We start from the raw sequence: 16,644 nt of genomic DNA on the forward strand, positions 1-16,644 counted from the left end.
AGCATCAAGATTTTGCTATTGATGTTTCCCGCGTCTTCCACACCAGAACACTTCAGCGAGTAGCATCTTAGAATTCATTTCGAAGCACAAGTGCGACGAATTTAGATATCTAGTGGAAGGACGGAGTAGTGTGAGCTTAACGAGTAGCCGATTGTTAAAGCCCATTTCGGTTAGGGAATAAGTAACTTGGTGAGTTTGCAGTCGTCTGGATGTACGGTAATGTCTTGGAATAGTTACAAGCTTTATTACCAGTTCAGCATTGGCCTTCGGTGGCAGTTCCGCACATTAAGGCAATGCGAAAGTTGCATTTAGTGGGTGGCAAGTTGGGCCCTGGGAATAGACTGTTCCAGCGAGTTAAGAGGCTGGTACATTTATTTGCTTTGAAAATCAACCGGGATTATCAAATTTGTGCAAAAGGGCGCAGCAAGGCGGCAAATGCCTTAATTCTTTGCTGCTTAGTGCCCAGGGCAGATCGCCACTGTTGACTTGCTGGGTTGTATGCACCAGCTCCTCATGCACACAGTGCAGATGGATGCTTTAACAAGAATGTATCGAACAAGATAATTTGAATTTTATACTTTCGAACTTTAATTCATTTATTTACGTGTTAAAACTCGTCAGCCACAAATGGCCGGCTCCGTCCATCGGTCCCAGAGAGCAGCAGCGGCTGGGCTGCTCGCGTAGTTATTCTCTCTGTCTTCTGCAAATCGCTAGATCCCCGAAGTAATTAATTTACATAATTTAAATTGCATTTCTGCGTCAAAGAAAAGGGACTTGTGTCCTTCTGAGCCTTCTGGGCTCCACCATCGATCGATTGTTGAGATGGTTTCGGCTGCGGTTGGTCTTCAGTGCTGCAGGGAATGATCACCTCTCAGCTTTCCCGCGAGATATTTGCCTTGAACTTGAAATGGCAAAAGTCTTTGGAGTTTTCTGCAGATGGCTCTTTGCCTGGAGCCTCTGAAGAAGGCACACTTGAGGCAATTGCAGCGGGACTGCAGGCTTGTGCAAAAGAAATTCAAGAAAAATGGAGTGTGGAGTTCGCCCTCGCCAAAGACGGGCAGGGCTGGGGGCCCTCCCAAGACGCTGCAGCAGCAGCTCTCACTCAGGCTCTCCTGGGCAAGGAAGGCTTGCTGGGAACTGTTGCTGCTGCTGCGCTGCAGAAGGGGCCGCAGCAAGTGACCCTCAAGAAGCTCGCGCTGGACCTTTGCCGCACATTTGTCTCACTTGAACTCCCAGCTGCTGCCTCTGTGGGCTCTGAGACCCTCGCGGAGCTAACAGTGAGTTCAGGGGGCTGACAGCTGAACTTGCTGCCCCAGACAGGGGCTGTTCTAAATTTCTCGCGGCCTGACTTCACCGCTGCTGCTGCTGCTGCTGCTGCCGCGCACTCTGCTGTGTCTGGTTTCTACAGGAAAGCTGTCTCAGCGCTGCAGCTGTGGACCCGGCCCACAAGGTCAAGCAGGCGGCGCTGAGGCTCCTGCGGGCGGCCTTTGCTCCTGAGACAAGTGGGGGCCCCTGGGGGCCCCCCTGGACTGCACTGCCTCTGCCTGCTGCTGCGCTGCAGCACATGCTGCGCCGCCTAGCAGCAGAACTCAGCTGCAGCGACAAGCGGGCGGGCTCTACAGTCCGCGCCGAGCTTTTGCTGCTCTTGGGTGGGCGCCTTTCCGAAGTCTTCAGAAGACCCGGAGCTTCCATGATGAGCTCAATAGCTGCAGCCAGAGTAGTAGTCAAGCCCCTCAAAAGCTGCTGCTGCTGCTGCTGCTACTGCTGCTGCTGCTGCTGCTTTCGTGTGCTGTGCAGCTGCGCTGCTGAGCCGCCTAAGGGACTACCCCGAGCTGACTGGCCCCTGGCTGCTGCCAGTACTGCAGCAAATCACCTGCCGCCTGGGGGCCCCAGAAGGGAAGCTCAGCGCATCCCCCACGGAGGCCTTGGGGGCCCTGGAGGCGCTGCAGCAGCTGCTGCACAGCCACAAGACCCTGGGGGCCCTTTTGCCTGCAGAGGTGTGGGGCCGCGTCTATGCCTACGCCGTGACTTTGGGGGCCCCCGAAGGCCAGGAGAGAGGCCAGGGGGGCCCCCCAGGGGGCCCCCAAGGAAGTGCGAAGTCATACCAGCAGCAGCTGCTGCAGCCTGCTGCCTTGGACCTCCTGGCCGCCGGGGCAGAGACCTTTGCTCCTTTTCTAGACAAAGACATTTCCCAGGAGTTTGCTGCTGCATTGGAGGCGACAGGGGAGGGGGAGCTTCCCCCAAACAAGCTAGGGGGGCCTGCCTCCTGCGAAACCAGCAGCAGCAGCAGCAGCAGCAGCAGCAGCAAGCAGTGCAGCAGACGGGGCACCCTGCTAGATCGACTGCTTGGCTTAGCCGCCTCGCCTCAAGTCTCTGTTGCAAATGCAGCAAGGCGGGCCCTAGCCCGCATAATGCGGTGCCTGTGTGGCTCTGTGGCCATGGGGGCGGCAGGAGCAGCAGCAGCAGCAGCAGGAGCAGCAGCAGCAGCAGCGGGAAGCAGCAGCATCTGCGGCAGCAGGAGCAGCTGCGACGAGAAACTAAACAGGCCCTTGCTGCTGTGCACTGTCCCGCTGCAGCTCTTTGGGGCCCGCCTTGTCTCTGAACTCTGCAGCGCCAGTTTGCTGCCAGCAACAGAGGCTGCGTCTCAGCCTGAAAGTTGGTGGCAGCAGCAGGGCTGCAGGGCGCTGCTCGTGCCCCACTACATAGGCATGCTATCTGCTGCAGAGCAGCAGCAGCAGCAGCAGCAGCAGCAAGGGTTTGCTGCTGCTAGGGCCTGCCTCCTTCTGGCGAGCGCTGGCTGCGGCCCCGCCTGGCAGCAGCTCCATGGCCCATCTGTGGCGAAGCAAACTCTTCACTTTCTGTCTTCTGCTGGGGAGACATTGTGTTTGCTGCTGGGGGAAAAAGATGTTTCTTTTGCTGCTTTTCCGGCTGCTCCTGCAGCAGCAGCAGCAAAAGCTGCTGCTGCTGTTGGGGGGTCAACTGCCGGCTCCGCGCTTTCAGAGGAAACAGCCGACGCCAAACGCCGCCGCATCTCTCCCGAGGCGCAGCAGCAGCAGCAGCAGCAGCAGCAGCAGCAAGAGCCTGCGGGCGAAGTGCATCCCCCAGAGGAGCTGCCTGATTTGCCTGTAGAAGAGTCCCAGAGCAGCAAAGTCGAGAAAGTACTGCTGCTGCCTGCTTCTTTCTGCAGACTTATAGAGAATATTTCTGTTTCCTTATTTAAGCTGCATGCAGAGGCCGGGGCCCTCCCGCGGGCTTTGCTGCCAAAAGCTGCTGCAGCTCTCGGAGCCGCGCTGCGGGCTTTGTTGCGGGCAGCAGCAGCAGAGACCGCCGCTGCAGCAGCAGCAGCTGCTGCTGCTCTGCAGGGCGCAGGCGACGCGCAGCCCTTCGAAGCAACGGAGACAGACACGGGAGAAGACCGGAAGCAAAGCCAGCTGGCGGAAGCAAAAGAAGCAGCAGCAGCAGCAGAGACAGAAAGCCTCAAGGCAGGAGGAGCAGCAGCTGCTGCTGCGAAAAGTCTCATCAACCAAACGCTGCTGCTGGCCCTCAGCGAAGCAGCAGCTCTGCAGCCGCCGCCCGCTGTTTCCGTTGCGGGCCTCTGGCGTGCCATTCTGGGGCTGCCGGGAGAAGCAAACCGCAGCAGCAGCAGCAGCAGCAGCAGCAGCAGCAGGGAGGCTGGTTCTTTGGGGAAGAGGATGAGAGACTCTGGGGGGGAGCAGCAAACAGATCCAGGAAGCAATGAAGTCCGGGATGCTGCAGCTGCGGCTGCTTGGCTGCTGCCTCTTAGCCGAATTTTGCTGGAGTCCTTTTATTCCTTTTTTGCCTTAGGCCTGGAGTCCTCAGGAAGCAAAAAGGCAAATGCAAATCTGCTGCCGGCCTTGGGGCCTCTCTTTGCGCAAGCTTTGCTGCTGCTGCCTGCAGAAGCAGCAGACGGCGAAGCAGCAGCCAGCTGCTTCCTCTTTCAGCTGCAAGCTGCGTCGCTGCCAGCGACCTGCAGCAGCGCGGGCGCCTCCTCTTTGCTGCTGCAGCGGGGAGGCGCTGCTGCTGCAGCTGCTACAGAGCAGCGCAGCAGCAGCATCACGGAGGCAGGCGCTGCTGAGGGCCTGCTGTCCCTGGCCTTGAGCTCAGTAGAGAGTTTGTCTCTTAAGGAGCTGCTGCAGCGGCTGGCAATCTGCTTTTGCTGCACTTTCTCAGCTGCTTCTGCTTCGCGCCGGCTGCTCTGTGACCACTGGTCAGTTACCCCTGCAGTTGCCTTCCTGGGGGGCTGTGGGGCCCCACACAGCCCCGCATGCATGCAGAGAGTGCCACTTCACAAACAGACACACAAAAGAGAGGGGAAGATTGCTGCAGCGCAGCGCAGCAGCAGCTCGAGCTGCTGCGCAGCTGGGCAGGCCGCTTTAGAGGCAAGAGAGCTGCTGCTGCTGTCCTTCTTGAGCGCCCCTCCCGTTGCTGCTGCCCCTTGAGCTTCCCGTGTGGCGCTTTTGTGCTGCTGCTGCTCCCTTGTGCTGCTGCTGCTCTATGGATTGCACAGGGTCGCTGCTTCTGCTGCTCTCCTTCGCCGCGCAATCAGCCAGCCAGCTGCGCCCCCCAACTTGCTGGCGCTGCTGCAGGCAGCAAAACCTTCGGTGGAGCTTTGGGCAGCCACAGAGGGCTCTAAAGACGCTGCGGGGCCCCACAGAAACAACGGGTTTTCTGCGGCCTCCTGCATGCAGGCCACGAGCAACAGCAGCAGCAGCAGCAGCAGCAGCAGCAGCAGGTGCTGTTGCTGTTACGGGGGACGCTGCAGCTGCTGCACGGCTGGCGCAGAGCGGGCAATGGCAGCAGCCCTCGAGAAGACGCTGCTGCTGGTGGGAGCAGCAGCACGCTGCGTTCCTTCAGAAGAAGCTGCTGCAGCTGCTGCGCTGCTGCTGGCAGCACCCGATTCCTTTTTGCTGACGAGGCCCCCCCTCTTCCGCAGCACTTTAAAACTGGCGTTGCTGCTGGGGCGGTCAGACCTGCGGCTGGCCGAAGCAGCAGTGGGGGCGCTGCGCCGCTGGCTGCACTACCAGGAGCAGCAGCAGCCGCACCATCAGCAGCAGCAGCAGCAGCAGCAGGCAGCGGGGGCTGGGCAGTTGCTGCAGGAGATGCTGCCTTTGCTGCGCCCCTTCCTTGCAGCTTCCTGGGAAGAAGAGGCTCGCAGGGGGCCCTCTCGGGAGTCCCTCATAAGAGCAGCAGGCCGAGCTGGGTTGCTGCTGCCGCGGCTGCAGCAAGCTGCAGCACAGGGGAACCTGCTGTTTGCTTCTGCTTCCTTTTCAGGGGCCTCCAAAGCTGCTGCTGAGGCTCCCCTAGAGTCCCCTGCGCTGGCCAGCTGGGGCCCCCGCGGGGGGCCCCTGAGGCAGCAGCTGCTGCTGCTGCTGGGGGAGCTGGGGCCCCGCGTCTCTCTGCAGCTCTTCAGGGGCCCAGCAGCAGCAGCGCAGCAAATCCTGACAGCAACCCTGGCGCTGCAGTCTTGCGAAGCGGCAGCGCAAGCTGCTGCCAGCGGCTGCAGCAGCACTAGCTTTGCCCCGCAGGCGTTCCTGCAGCTGCCTCTGCCCCTGGGGGGAGCAGCAGCAGCAGCAGCAGCAGCAGCAGGGGCGTCAGAGCACGCAGGGATCTATGTGGACGGGGGCCGCCTCGTGGTGGCTGCTGCAACAGCAGCACTGCAGGCCGACAGCAGGCAGCAAAGAGCTTCTTTCTGTGAGCTGCTTGCGGCGCTGCTGTCAACTTTAGCAGACAAGCTGCTTGCTGCCTGCAGCGCAGCAGCAGCAGCAGCAGCTGGCCCTGGCTCTTTTTCTGGGGCTGGCGCGGGCGGTGGCGGGTACTGGGGAGCAGCAGCGCCTGGGTCCTCAGGAGCAGCAGCAGCAGCAGCAGCTGCTGCTGCTGCAGTCGCCATGGGATGCCTTTACAAAGCAGTGGTGCCGGGCCTCTTGGAGCTTATTGCTTCTGCAGATCCCATCCCGCAGCAGCTGCTGGCTCCCGTGCTGCTGCAGCTGCAGCACGTCTCCCTTGATGCTGCTGCTGCTGGCCCAGCTGCCCAGTCAAACCCTGCGGTGAGGCTGCAGACTAGGGCCTCTGCCACTAGCTTGTTTCTTAGCGCTGTTGTCCTTGTTGCTGCTGACATTACTGCTGCTGCTGCTACTGCTGCTGTTGCTCTTGCCCAGCTCATTACCGCTGCTGCTGCTGCTGCTCCTGCAGCTGTTGCTCTTGCCGAGCCTGGCCCCGCTGCTGCTGCTGCTGCTGCTGCTGCTGCTGTTGATGTTGCGGAGCCTGGCCCCGCTGCTGCTGCTGCTGCTGCTTGTGCTCTTGCGGAGCCCGACCCCGCTGCTGCTGCTGCTGCTGCTGCTAGCTTCCTCAAGCCCTCGGTTGTGCTGCACTTGCGCAGCTAGCGGCGCTGGTGGAGACAGTGGCAGATGGCCTTGGCCACGCCTTCGCCCCTCAGCGGGCAGTTGCTGCAGCAGCAGCTGTGGCCCTGATATGCAGGTTGCTGCGGCGGCTAAACGCAGGGGAGGCTGCTGCTGCTGCTCCTGCTGCTGCTGCTGCGTGCTCCGCTGCTGCAACTGCTGCTACGGAGATGTCCCTGGATGCAGCAGTGAAGCAGCGAGGCAAGGCTCGGGACGTGCTGCTGCTGCGACATCTTCTGGAGCAGCTGCTGCTGCTGCCCATATGTCTTGGATCCCTCCGCCGCCGGCTGGGTGGCCTCGCTGTTCTTGCTGCTCTGCTGCCGCTGGCAAGCCAAAGTTGCTGCTGCAGCACTTCTCGTGAAGTTCTGGGCGAAACGGCATTTGGAGCATTTTCTGGGCTCCTGAGGGCCCTGCCCAGACCACTGGAAGCACTGGCTGCTGCTGACGAACGCAAAAGCAGCAGCAGCAGCGGCAGCAGCAGCAGCTGCTGCTGCTGCAGCGGGGCTGCTGCATCTCTGGAGGCAGCAGCAGAACTCACGGGAGAAACGCCAGAAGTCCAGCAGTGCCTCCAGGGGCTGACTGTAGCGGGAAAGCTCTTCATCGAGCTGCACAGGGACTTCTGCCGTGAGGCTGGGGGCGTGGCAGCAGCAGCAGCAGCAGCAGCAGGGACGACTGGTGCTGCTGCAGATCCTGCAGCAGCAGCAGCAGCAGAAGGAGCCACTGAAGAGCAGACTGAGACGAGGCAATGCGTGCTGGCGCAGGGGCAGCGCCTCATAGAGCTGCTGCAGCCCTTTGCACTGTCAGTTTCTTGCCTACCTGAGTCCAGCTTGCAGCAGCAGCAGCAGAAGCAGCAGCAGCAGCAGCACTGCAGCTCATAAATTAGGGTTTTTAAAGGGAAACACTAACACGCAGCAGCGGCCTCGCCAGCTGGCCCGTTCGCAGCGCTTCTCAGGGCATATGCGCCAGGAAGAGCTAGGGTTTGATGCGTGCGAGCCGGGGTTTAGGGTTTAGGGTTTAGGGTTTAGGGTTTGCGCTTTGGAGGCTGGAGTCCAGGATTGGTTTTGCGATTATTCGTGCTGCCTACAGACTCTCAGGAGACGAAAGAACACGCAGCGTTTGCCGTTCGCTGCTGCAGCAGCTCATACTGAGTTTAGGCACCGCTGCAGCAGCAGGAGGCCAGACATCTGGGACAGCAACAGCAGATGCTGCTGCTGCTGCTGCTGCTGCTGCTGGGCAACAAGCGCTAGAGGACTGGGGTGTCAGAGCTCTAGCAGGTGCAGCAGCCTCTTCCCTCAGAGCCCCTACACAGCCCTTAATTGCTGCAGCAGAGCTGCAGCAGCCCGCAGTGGACATTCACGAGAATGTGCTGCCTCTGTGCTGCTGCTGCTGCTGCTGCTGCTGCTGCAGAGCTAAGAAGGCGGGTCGAAGGCCTCTGCCAGCAAATCAATGCCCGGGAATCCCCAGCAAATATCCCCAAGTGCTGCTGTGCAGCTCGTGGGCTGGCGCTGCTGCTGGACAGCGCCTTGTGGCTAGCTGGGGCTTCAGCAGCTGCATGCGCCAGCCTCTTTGGGGACTTTTTGCTTCTCGAGGCGCTGCAGCAGGCCCTGCAGCTGGCTTTGCTGCCAGCAAAGACTGCAGCAGCACAGCCCCTCCGCGGGGCCCTTCTCGAGACTCTGGCTGAAACTGCCTTCAGGCTCTGTCTTCTAAGACATCCGGGGGCCCCGCAGGCCCTAGAGGGCTCCCGAGGGTCTGGGGAGGGGGCCCATAGCCCCCAGGGGCCCCGGGGCCCCCGGGGGGCCCCCCCAGACCCTGGGTGTCAGGGGCCCCGGGGGGCCCCCAGGGGCCCCTCCGGGGTCCCTGACAGCCAGGGTCTGCTTGAGGCGGGAGAAGGGCAGCTGCTGCTGCAGGCTTTGGGGCAGCAGCAGCAGCTGCAGGGGCCGGTTGGTGAGGGGGGGGCCCAGGGGACAAAAGAAGCAGCGGGAAGAGACATTAGGGGAGTTGAGAATGTTTTTGCTGAGCCTCTTCTTCTCTTTTTGCTGCTGCCTGCTGCTAGAGGCTTCAGAGCAGTGGGCAGCGAGCGGCGCCATCTGAAGCAGCTTGCTGCTTCTGTGCTCAAGGCCCTGTCCTTCGCTTCCCCAGCAGCAGCAGCAGCAGCAGCAGCAGCAGCAGCAGCAGCAGGCGGGCTGCCGGAGCCAAGGCACCCAAGGTCCCGAAATGCAGCAGCTACCACTGAGCGCCGCCTCAAGGCTTTGCTGAGGGGCTGGGGAGAGAGCAGCAGGCGGTGTTTGCTGCTGCAGCGGGAAGAAGAGCAGCAGCAAAAGAAGCAGCAAGAAGTTAGAAGAGACCCCCGGGGGATCGTCTCCTCCCTGCTGCGCCCCTGTGCAGCAGCAGGCGCAGCAGCAGCAGGCCCCGCAGCTGCTGTGGCTGCGTTTGTGCAGGGACTTGAAGCAGCAGAAGATCTTTTCGGCTGCTGCTGCTTGCTGGATGAGGCTACTGGCGAGCTGCTGCTGCTGCCAGGGGTGTCTCCCGCTGCAGCGGCAGAGGCTGCGGTTGCTGCTGCTGCAGAGCTGACGCGCAACGAAAAGCAGCAGCAGCAGCAGCAGCAGAAGCCAGCAGCTAGTGGCAAAGACGCAGAACTAGACCTCTTGAAGATACTGCAGCAAGGAGACACCCAGCTGAGACACAAGGGGGCTGCCTGCTTGCTGCAGCTCTCGCTGCTGCTGCTGCGCTGCGCAGCTAAATCTGCGGAGACCTCTACGGCGCGTGCAACAGTAGCAGCACTGCAAGCAGCAGCAGCAGCGCCAGCAGCAGCAGCGCCAGCAGCAGGTGCGGCAGCAGCTGGTGCAGCAGCAGCAGCTGGTGCAGCAGCAGCAGCTGCAGCAACAGCTCAAGAAACCCCAAGTCCTTCTCTCAGCACTGAGGCACGGACAGCACTTGCTGTTGCAGCTTTCCCGCTGCCTCTTCTTTTGCTGCCATTAGGAGATAGTGAATATTTAGCTGCAGCAGAAAAAGAAAAAGAAGAAGCAGAACGCCTTTTGTCTCTTTTAAAGACAATTAAAACTCTCAGCTGCTTCATTTTGCTGCCTCCACAAGTCCAAAATGCTGCTGCCTACGGCCACCTCCTGCTGCTGCTGACTGCCCTCGTGCGGCGCCAGGCAGCCGCAGAACTCCCTGCTGCTGCTGCTGCTGCTGCAACAGCACTCGCGCCGCTCGATGCAGCAGCAGCAGCAGCAGCAGCAACGGTTGACACTCCTGGGAGGGGCATCAACGGAATTGTCGGTGAAGAAGCTGCACCGGAAACGGAGCAGAAGCTGCTGCTGCAGCAGCTGCTGCTGGAAGTGCTCTTAGACGCATTTGAGACTTGGGGCTCTGCTACTGCTGCGTGGGATTCGCAGCAGCAGCAGGAGCAGCAGCAGCAGGCGTCCTTGGAGAGAAACCTTTCTTCGCAAAGCCCTGCTGCAGCAGCAGCAGCAGCAGCAGCACCAGCAGCTGCTGCAGCAGCAGAACCAACGAAAGCCACAGCAGCCACTATTCATCTGCTGCCGCACTTAGCCGCACTCGCAGACCTGCTAGTTGCTGCTGCTTCTTGGGGCCCTTTTCTGCATGCGCTGCCGCTGCGAAAGGGAGCTGTGGGGTTTGTTGCAGCAGCAACAGCACAAATGCTGGCTGGGGGCCCCTCTAGTGCAGCAGCAGTTCAAGGAGCAGCTTTGAAGGGAGGCTACACAGCAATTGTGCTCGCAGACCTGCTGCACGAGGCCACCATAGAGCAGGCTGCTGCCCTCCCTGCTGCTGCTGCTGCTGCTGCTGCTGCTGCTGCTGACTGCGTGGAGACTCGGCGGGGCGATCTTTTTGCTGCTGTGGCGCTCTGCAACGAAGGCTTGAGTGCCCTTATTGCTTCTTCTTTTCCTCTATCTTTTGCTGATTTGCAAAACCTGCAGCTGCAGCAGGAAGAAGCAGAGAGGTGCGCGCTGCTGCTGCACGCGCTGCTGCAGTGCTGCCTCAGAGCCTTCACTGCAGCAGCAGAATGGGAAGAGGCGCAGCTCGCGGCAGCTTCTGCTGCCTCCGGGGGGCCCTTGCCTGGTGGAGCCCTGCCGCAGCAGGAGCAGAAACAGCGGCAGCAGCAGCAGCAGCAGCAGCAGCAGCAGGGCGCAGAGGCCGCCCCCGCGCGCGGGGGACCCTTCGGCGCAGCAGCAGCAGCAGCAGCAGCAACAGGAAGTGCGGACAGCAGCCCGGAGCTGTTTGCTGCTAGGGACCGCCGTCACCTGCATGCGCTTTCTCTTTGTCTGCAGCACTTGCATGATTTGTTTCGAGAAGAAGCCAGAGGCGTTTTAAAAGAATTCAAAAACTTCATTTGCTGCCTCATCAGCTGCTGCGCACAAAAACGCTGCCCCCGCCTCCGCATCTTTTTGCTGTCGCACTGCTTCTCGCTGCTGCTGGCAGACGCAGCAGCCTGCAGGCCCCAGGGGCCCCCGGGGGGCCCCCTGGGGCCCCCGGGGGCCCCCTGGGGCCCCTGGGGGCCCTCCCCGGGCTACCCCGGGGCTTGCATGCAGCAGCCTATGGGCCGGGGGCCCCTAGGGGGCCCCCCAGTGGAGTCTCTCAGGCGCCGTCGGCTGCTGGGGCCCTCCCTAGTTGAGTGCCTCGCGGCGCCGCTGCTGTTTGCTGCAGGCAGGGAAGCAGCAGCAGCAGCAGCAGCAGCAACAGCAGCAGCAGCAGCATCTGCTGCTGGTGACGACGAGGGGACGCGCTTCCTTTGCAGTGTATGGTGTCTCCTTTGGGATCGTCTGCTTCCGCTAACTTCTCCCCCGTGGGAACTTTTCCTCTTGGGGCTGGGCCCCACAGCTGCTGCTGCTGCTGCTGCTGCTGCTGCTGCAGACAGAGTCATGGGGCTGGGGGTTTGTCAGCTGCAGGTCTTTGCTGCTGCCTGCGCCCTTCTGGAGGCTCTTTTTGCGGTGACGCCGCTGGCCGTGCTGCGGGAAAGAGTGGTTCCTCTCATCCAGCAGCAGCAGCAGCAGCAGCAGCAGCAGCAGCAGCAGCTTGGCAGCTTCTCCTTGCCCGCGGCTGCTGCAGCGTCCCAAACTGCTGCTGCTGCTGCTGCTACTGCCCGCAGCACACGCACAACTGTGACACGGGAAGCCATAGCAAGCCTCTCTGCTGCCTTGAGGACTCTCTTAGCTGCGCCCTTCTCTCGAAGGCCCCTCGAGGGTTTCTGGGGTTTGCCAGTGGCTGGGGGCAGCGCAGCAGCCACGGGGAGCCGCGCTGCTGCTGCTGCTGCTGCTGCTGCTGCTGCGCCTGCTGCTGCTGCTGCGTCGTGGCTGGGGGACCTGTACGACTCGTGGCTGCGGCGCAGCCGCGTGGGCGCCTACAGCTGCCTCAGCGCAGCTGTCTGCAGCACCCAAACAAATCCTTCTTTGTACTTTTCTCTTTTGTCTGGAGAAGCTGCCCAGCTGCTGCTGCTGCTGGACCCAGAGCTGCTGCACTACGCGCAGCAGATGCGCGAGCAGGTGGACACCGCGCTGCCCTTGTGGGGCCCCCGGGGTGCCCCCGAGAGATCCCCCCAGGGGGCCTCCGAGGGGGGCCCCCAGGGGGCCCCCGGGGGGGCCCCCCGGGGGCCCTTCCAGGGGCAGTTTCCGGGTGCATCATCTCTGGTTGCCGCTGCTGCTGGGAGAGGCTGGCAGCTGCAGGAAGAGGAGCTGGAGGGTACTGGGGGGCCCCCGGGGGCCCCACTAGCCGCGGGTGAGTCTACTTTAAGTTTGGTGGAAGCAGCAAAATCATTCTCCGGAAGGTTCCTCAGTGCCTCCCAAGGCCTTTCTTTGGGGGCCCCAGGGGCCCTGCAGCAGGGGCTGCTGCTGCTGTCGCAGTCTGCGAGGCCGCCTGGGAGAGTGTGGGGCCGCAGTGCGCGGCAGCAGCAGCAGCAGCAGCAGCAGCTGCTGCTGCTGCATGCAGCCTCCCAGACTCTGGGGCCCCACAGCCTCGCGGCTGGCCACTGGCTGCGCAGCCTTTCTTTAGCCCCGGGGCTGTCCGCGGCCTTTGCCCAGGCAGAAGCAGACAGAGTCAGTGCAGCAGCAGCCCCACACAGCAGCAGCAGCAGCTGCTGGCAGCAGCCACAGAGCAGCAGCCCGCAGCAACAAGTGGAGGCGGTCTTGTCTGGCCGCGCCCACGCACTTTCCCCCCAGAACCCCAATGTAAGAATGCAGCAGCATTGGCAGCAGCAGCAGCAGCAGCAGCAGCAGCAAGGCTTACGTAGCTGCAGCCCTAGATTGCCGCTGTGCCACTGACACGCGCAGAGCTGCAGCAGCCGCTGCTGTAGCTGCAGCCATTACAGCTATATCACCGCTGCCGCTGCAGCAGCCCTTCAGCAGCAGCAGCAGCAGCAGCAGCGCAGCCCGCAAACCTGGCATTGCTTAGTACAAGTTAAACTTGTGGGGTTTATGAGGAACAGAAGCCCCCAGATCTGCTGTCTTAACTCTGAGCTGCCCCTTTGTCCTGCTGCTGCTGCTGCTGCTGCTGCTGCTGCAGGGGCCTCCTTATGACGACGCCGTTGGCAGGGCTGCTCTGCTGCAGCAGCTGCTGCGGCTGGTAGACTGCTGCAGCGCCCGCTTCAGCGAGTCCTGGGGCGCAGCTGCTGCTGCAGCAGCAGGAGAAAAGGCCCAGGGGCTGCCCCCGCTGATGGAGTCGCTGGTGCGCTGCTGCAGCCCAGGAGCAGCAGCAGCAGCAGCAGCAGCAGCAGGGACGGGCGCGGCCGCAGACACAGAAGCAGCAGCAGCAGCAGGAGGGAAGACTGCAGGGGACAGGGCTTGGGCCTTTGGCCTCCTGCTGCTGCGCCTGCTGCTGCAGCGGGCGCAGCTGCTGCGGCCCCTCGCAGACAGGGGCTTGCTGGACTTTGTTGCGGAAACAGCAGCAGATGGCCGCATGCTCGGTGCCAAGAGACTGCACTACTGGATGCGGTGAGCTCCAGGGCCGCTACTGCTGCTGCTGCTGCTGCTGCTGTTGCTGCTGCTGCTGCTGCTGCTGCTCAGCAGTAGCTGCAGCAACAGCTGCAGCAGCGGGAGTGCTCCAGCCGTTTCCAGCTGCTGCACTGCGCTGCAGCGGCAGCGTTGGGCTGTCTTGCTGCAGCTGCAGCAACTCGAGCCGAGCTGCCGCAGCACGGGAAAAGGGCCTGTGAAATATGTCCCATTTTCTGTGCTGCTGATTTTGCTGCTGTCTCCTTTTCTTGCTGCAGTGACACAGCGCTGCTGCTCATCCAATGGCTGCAGCCGCACTCCCCACAGGCGCCTGGCTGGAGCCCCCCGGGCGCGGCCGCGACCGCCCCGCAGCCCCCCCAGCAGCAGCAGCAGCAGCAGCAGCAGCAGCAGCAGCAGCAGCAGCAGCCGCTGCAGCCGCTCACGGCTGCGCGGCTCGCGAGCTTCGCAGAGGCCCTTATCAAGCTGTCGACCAGCATCGACCCGCCCACGCACAAGTCCGTCTCTGCCCTTCGGCTCAACTCTGCGCCACGCTGCTGCTGCTGCTGCTGCTGCTTCTGCTGCTGCTGCTGCTGCTGCTGCTGCTGCTGCTTTTACTGCTGCTGCTTCTGCTGCTTCTGCTTTTACTGCTGCTGCCTGTTGCTGCTGCCGCCTGTCACTGCTGTTTCTGCTGCTCCTGCTGCTTCTGCTCCTGCTGCTTCTGCTCCTGCTGCTTCTGCCTCTGCTGCTGCAGCTGCTGCAGCTGCTTCTGCTGCTGCTGCTGCTTTTGCTGCTGCTGCTGAGCCAGAGCGTCAGCTGTGTTTGCTTTTTTGCAGGCTGAACCTGATGCTGGTGGGCTCTTTCCTAGAGTTGCTGCACCTGCGTTTGGGGGGCGTGGGGGGCCCCTCTTGGGGTTTGTCTTTGCCCGCAGCAGCAGCAGCCAGGGGCCCCTGGGGGCCCGGAGGGGGGGCCCCCCAGGGGCTCCAGGGGCATCAGGGGCCCCAGGGGCCCCAGGGGCCCTGGGGGCCCCCCTCTGCCCCCCAAGGAATCCCCTTTCTGCAGCTTTCTTTGCTGCCCTTTTTTGTCTACGAGAGCAGCAGCAGCGTCGAGGAGACAGCGAGATTTCGCCTCGGGGGTGCAGCTCTTCTTCAGCTGCTGGGGCCCCTCCAGCAGCAGCAGCAGCAGCAGCTGGCGCTGCAGCACCCGGGAGGGGGCCCCTACGACCAACTGCTCTTGTGCGGCAACCCGAGCTTTCTGCTGCTGCCCCTAAAATAAACCTAACAGCTCCTTAGTGGGGTCCTGCTGCTGCTGCTGCTGCTGCTGCTGCTGCTGCTGCTGCTGCTGCTGCTAAAGCCAGGGAGACACACAGGATTTTAGGCTGGAGCTGGTCTAGTGGGGCGGGCGCTGGCTAGCCCGAGGCAGCCGCTGCGGCTGCTGCTGCTGCAGCTGCTGCTGCTGCAATCCTCAGTGCTGCTGTGACTTGCGTTTGCTGCTGCTTCTGCTGCAGGAGCAAGAGTCTCCTGCTGGCTGTGCCCCGCGCCCTGTTCTTCCCTGCTGCTGCTGTGGCGCTGCAGGCAGCAAATGCTTGCTGCTGTCTTTTAAATTCCTTTCCCGTGGCAGCAGCAAGCAGCTCTTTGCATGCGACGGGGCTGGCCTTTCTGCGGTCCACCTACAGGCGGCTGCAGCAGCTGCAAGCAGCAGAAGCAGCAGCAGCAGCAGCAGGAAGGCCCCCCGCCCTCTGCGGCTGCGTCTCAGCCCGCCCGCAGCAGCAGGGGGGCCCCCCAGGGGCCCCCGCTGGAGCCCCTGGGGACTCCGGGGGGCCCCCAGGGAATGAAGACACTGCTGCTGACAGCAGCAAAAGAGAAAAGACCCTGCAAATGCTTTATTCTTTTAATTATGATGGCCGTTACTGCCCCGTGGCTGCTGCTTTTGCTGCTGCGCAGCCGCTGCTGTTTCTGGGGGCCCCCGCCTCGGCCGCGCGCGAGGCCTTCGCGGGTCTCCTGCATCGGCTGCAGCAGCTGCAGCAGCAGCAGCAGCAGCAGCAGCAGCAGTCCTCTGCGTCTCCAGGCAGCAGCTCCTCGTCCCGGAGAAAAGAAAACCAGAAAATAATTAGTTTGCTCTCAGCAGTGCGCGCCATTTGCTGCTGCAGTGTCCCCCAAGAGGCCCGGGGGGCCCCCGGGGCTGCCGTGCTGCTGGCGGCTTTCGGGGGGGGCCCCCCTGCTGCAGCAGGGGCCCCCAGCCCCGGGGAGGGGCCCCCAGCCAGGGGGCCCCCCGCCCAGGGGGACTTTGAAGACTTGGAAGCAGCTTTGGATCTGCTGCAGCAGCGGCAGCAAGACTCTGTTGCTGCTGCTGTTGAGGCCCTAGAGGAACTTTGGGGAGAACTCTTGAACCACCGCAGGTGCGCGAGGCAGCACGCAGCAGTTGCTGCTGCTGCTGCAGCTGCAGCCGCTGCCGCTTCTGCTGCAGCCACTGCTGCAGCCGCTGCTGCAGCCGCTGCTGCGCTGCTGCAACAGGGCAGCAGCAGGGCACAGTTGCCTCTATGTGTTGCTGCACGGGCGTGAGGGCTAGCTGTCTCTGCACTGGCAGTGCGTGTTAGCAGCTGCTGCAGCTGCTGCTGCTGCTGCTGCTGCTGCTGCTGCTGCTGCTTCTCAGGGAAACGTCCGTGCTGCTGGCCGCCTTGGAGCTGCTGCGGGGCCTCCTGAGGGCCCCCCTTGGCAGCAAAACTCTCGCTGGGGCCCTCCAGCCTTTTGCACAGCTCCTCAAGGGGCCCCCAGAAGAAGCTGCAGTCAAAGACTCTCTCTTCCAGCTCTGCGTCTTCCTCAAAAGCCACTCCCAGGTGATACCCCCAGCAAATCGTAGAGTCTTCAGGGGCCCCAGAAGTCCCGGGGGCCCCCGGGGCCCCCGGGGCCCCCGGGGCCCCCGAAGCCACCGGGGCCCCCGGGGCCGCCGGGGCCCCCGGGGCCCCCGGGGCCCCAGGGGGCCCCGGAGCCCCAGGGGCCCCAGAGGCCCTAGGGGCTTCAGGGGCTACAGGGGCCCCAGGGGCCCCAGGAGCTTCAGGAACTCCAGGGGCCCCGGGGGCCCCAAGGGCTTCACGGGCCCCGGGGTCCCCAGGGGCCCCTGGAGGCCTAGGGGCCCCAGGGGCCCCAGGGCCCCTCTGTGCCCCTGGGGCCCCTGGACCCCAGGCTTTCTCCCTTTCCTTTTTAGCCGCCTTTAGGGGGCCCCTATTGTTTTAGAGGTTACTGGAGAGAGACAAACGCATGCAAAACTGACTGGGAATCTTGCTGCTGCTC

At 62.7% G+C, this 16,644-nt stretch overlaps 2 protein-coding genes across 2 annotated transcripts; both read left to right on the forward strand.

The window, feature by feature from the left end:
- Positions 1 to 860: 860 nt before the first annotated feature.
- On the forward strand, positions 861 to 4,460 carry ENH_00077520 (hypothetical protein, conserved; the record flags this gene model as incomplete). Its single annotated transcript, XM_013583035.1, has 3 exons — positions 861 to 1,277; positions 1,409 to 1,649; positions 1,798 to 4,460. 3 exons carry the CDS (start codon positions 861 to 863, stop codon positions 4,458 to 4,460), a joined length of 3,321 nt encoding a protein of 1,106 aa, XP_013438489.1.
- A 5,615-nt stretch (positions 4,461 to 10,075) lies between these two features.
- On the forward strand, positions 10,076 to 15,915 carry ENH_00077530 (hypothetical protein, conserved; the record flags this gene model as incomplete). The annotated part of the gene is made up of 5 exons (XM_013583036.1): positions 10,076 to 12,598; positions 12,933 to 13,360; positions 13,636 to 13,872; positions 14,191 to 14,589; positions 14,862 to 15,915. The coding sequence occupies 5 exons, from the start codon at positions 10,076 to 10,078 to the stop codon at positions 15,913 to 15,915; spliced, it is 4,641 nt and encodes a 1,546-aa protein (XP_013438490.1).
- Positions 15,916 to 16,644: the final 729 nt, after the last annotated feature.

Source organism: Eimeria necatrix, genomic scaffold (genome assembly GCF_000499385.1).
Source record: "Eimeria necatrix Houghton genomic scaffold, Enh_scaff80, whole genome shotgun sequence".
Lineage (NCBI taxonomy): Eukaryota > Apicomplexa > Conoidasida > Eucoccidiorida > Eimeriidae > Eimeria > Eimeria necatrix.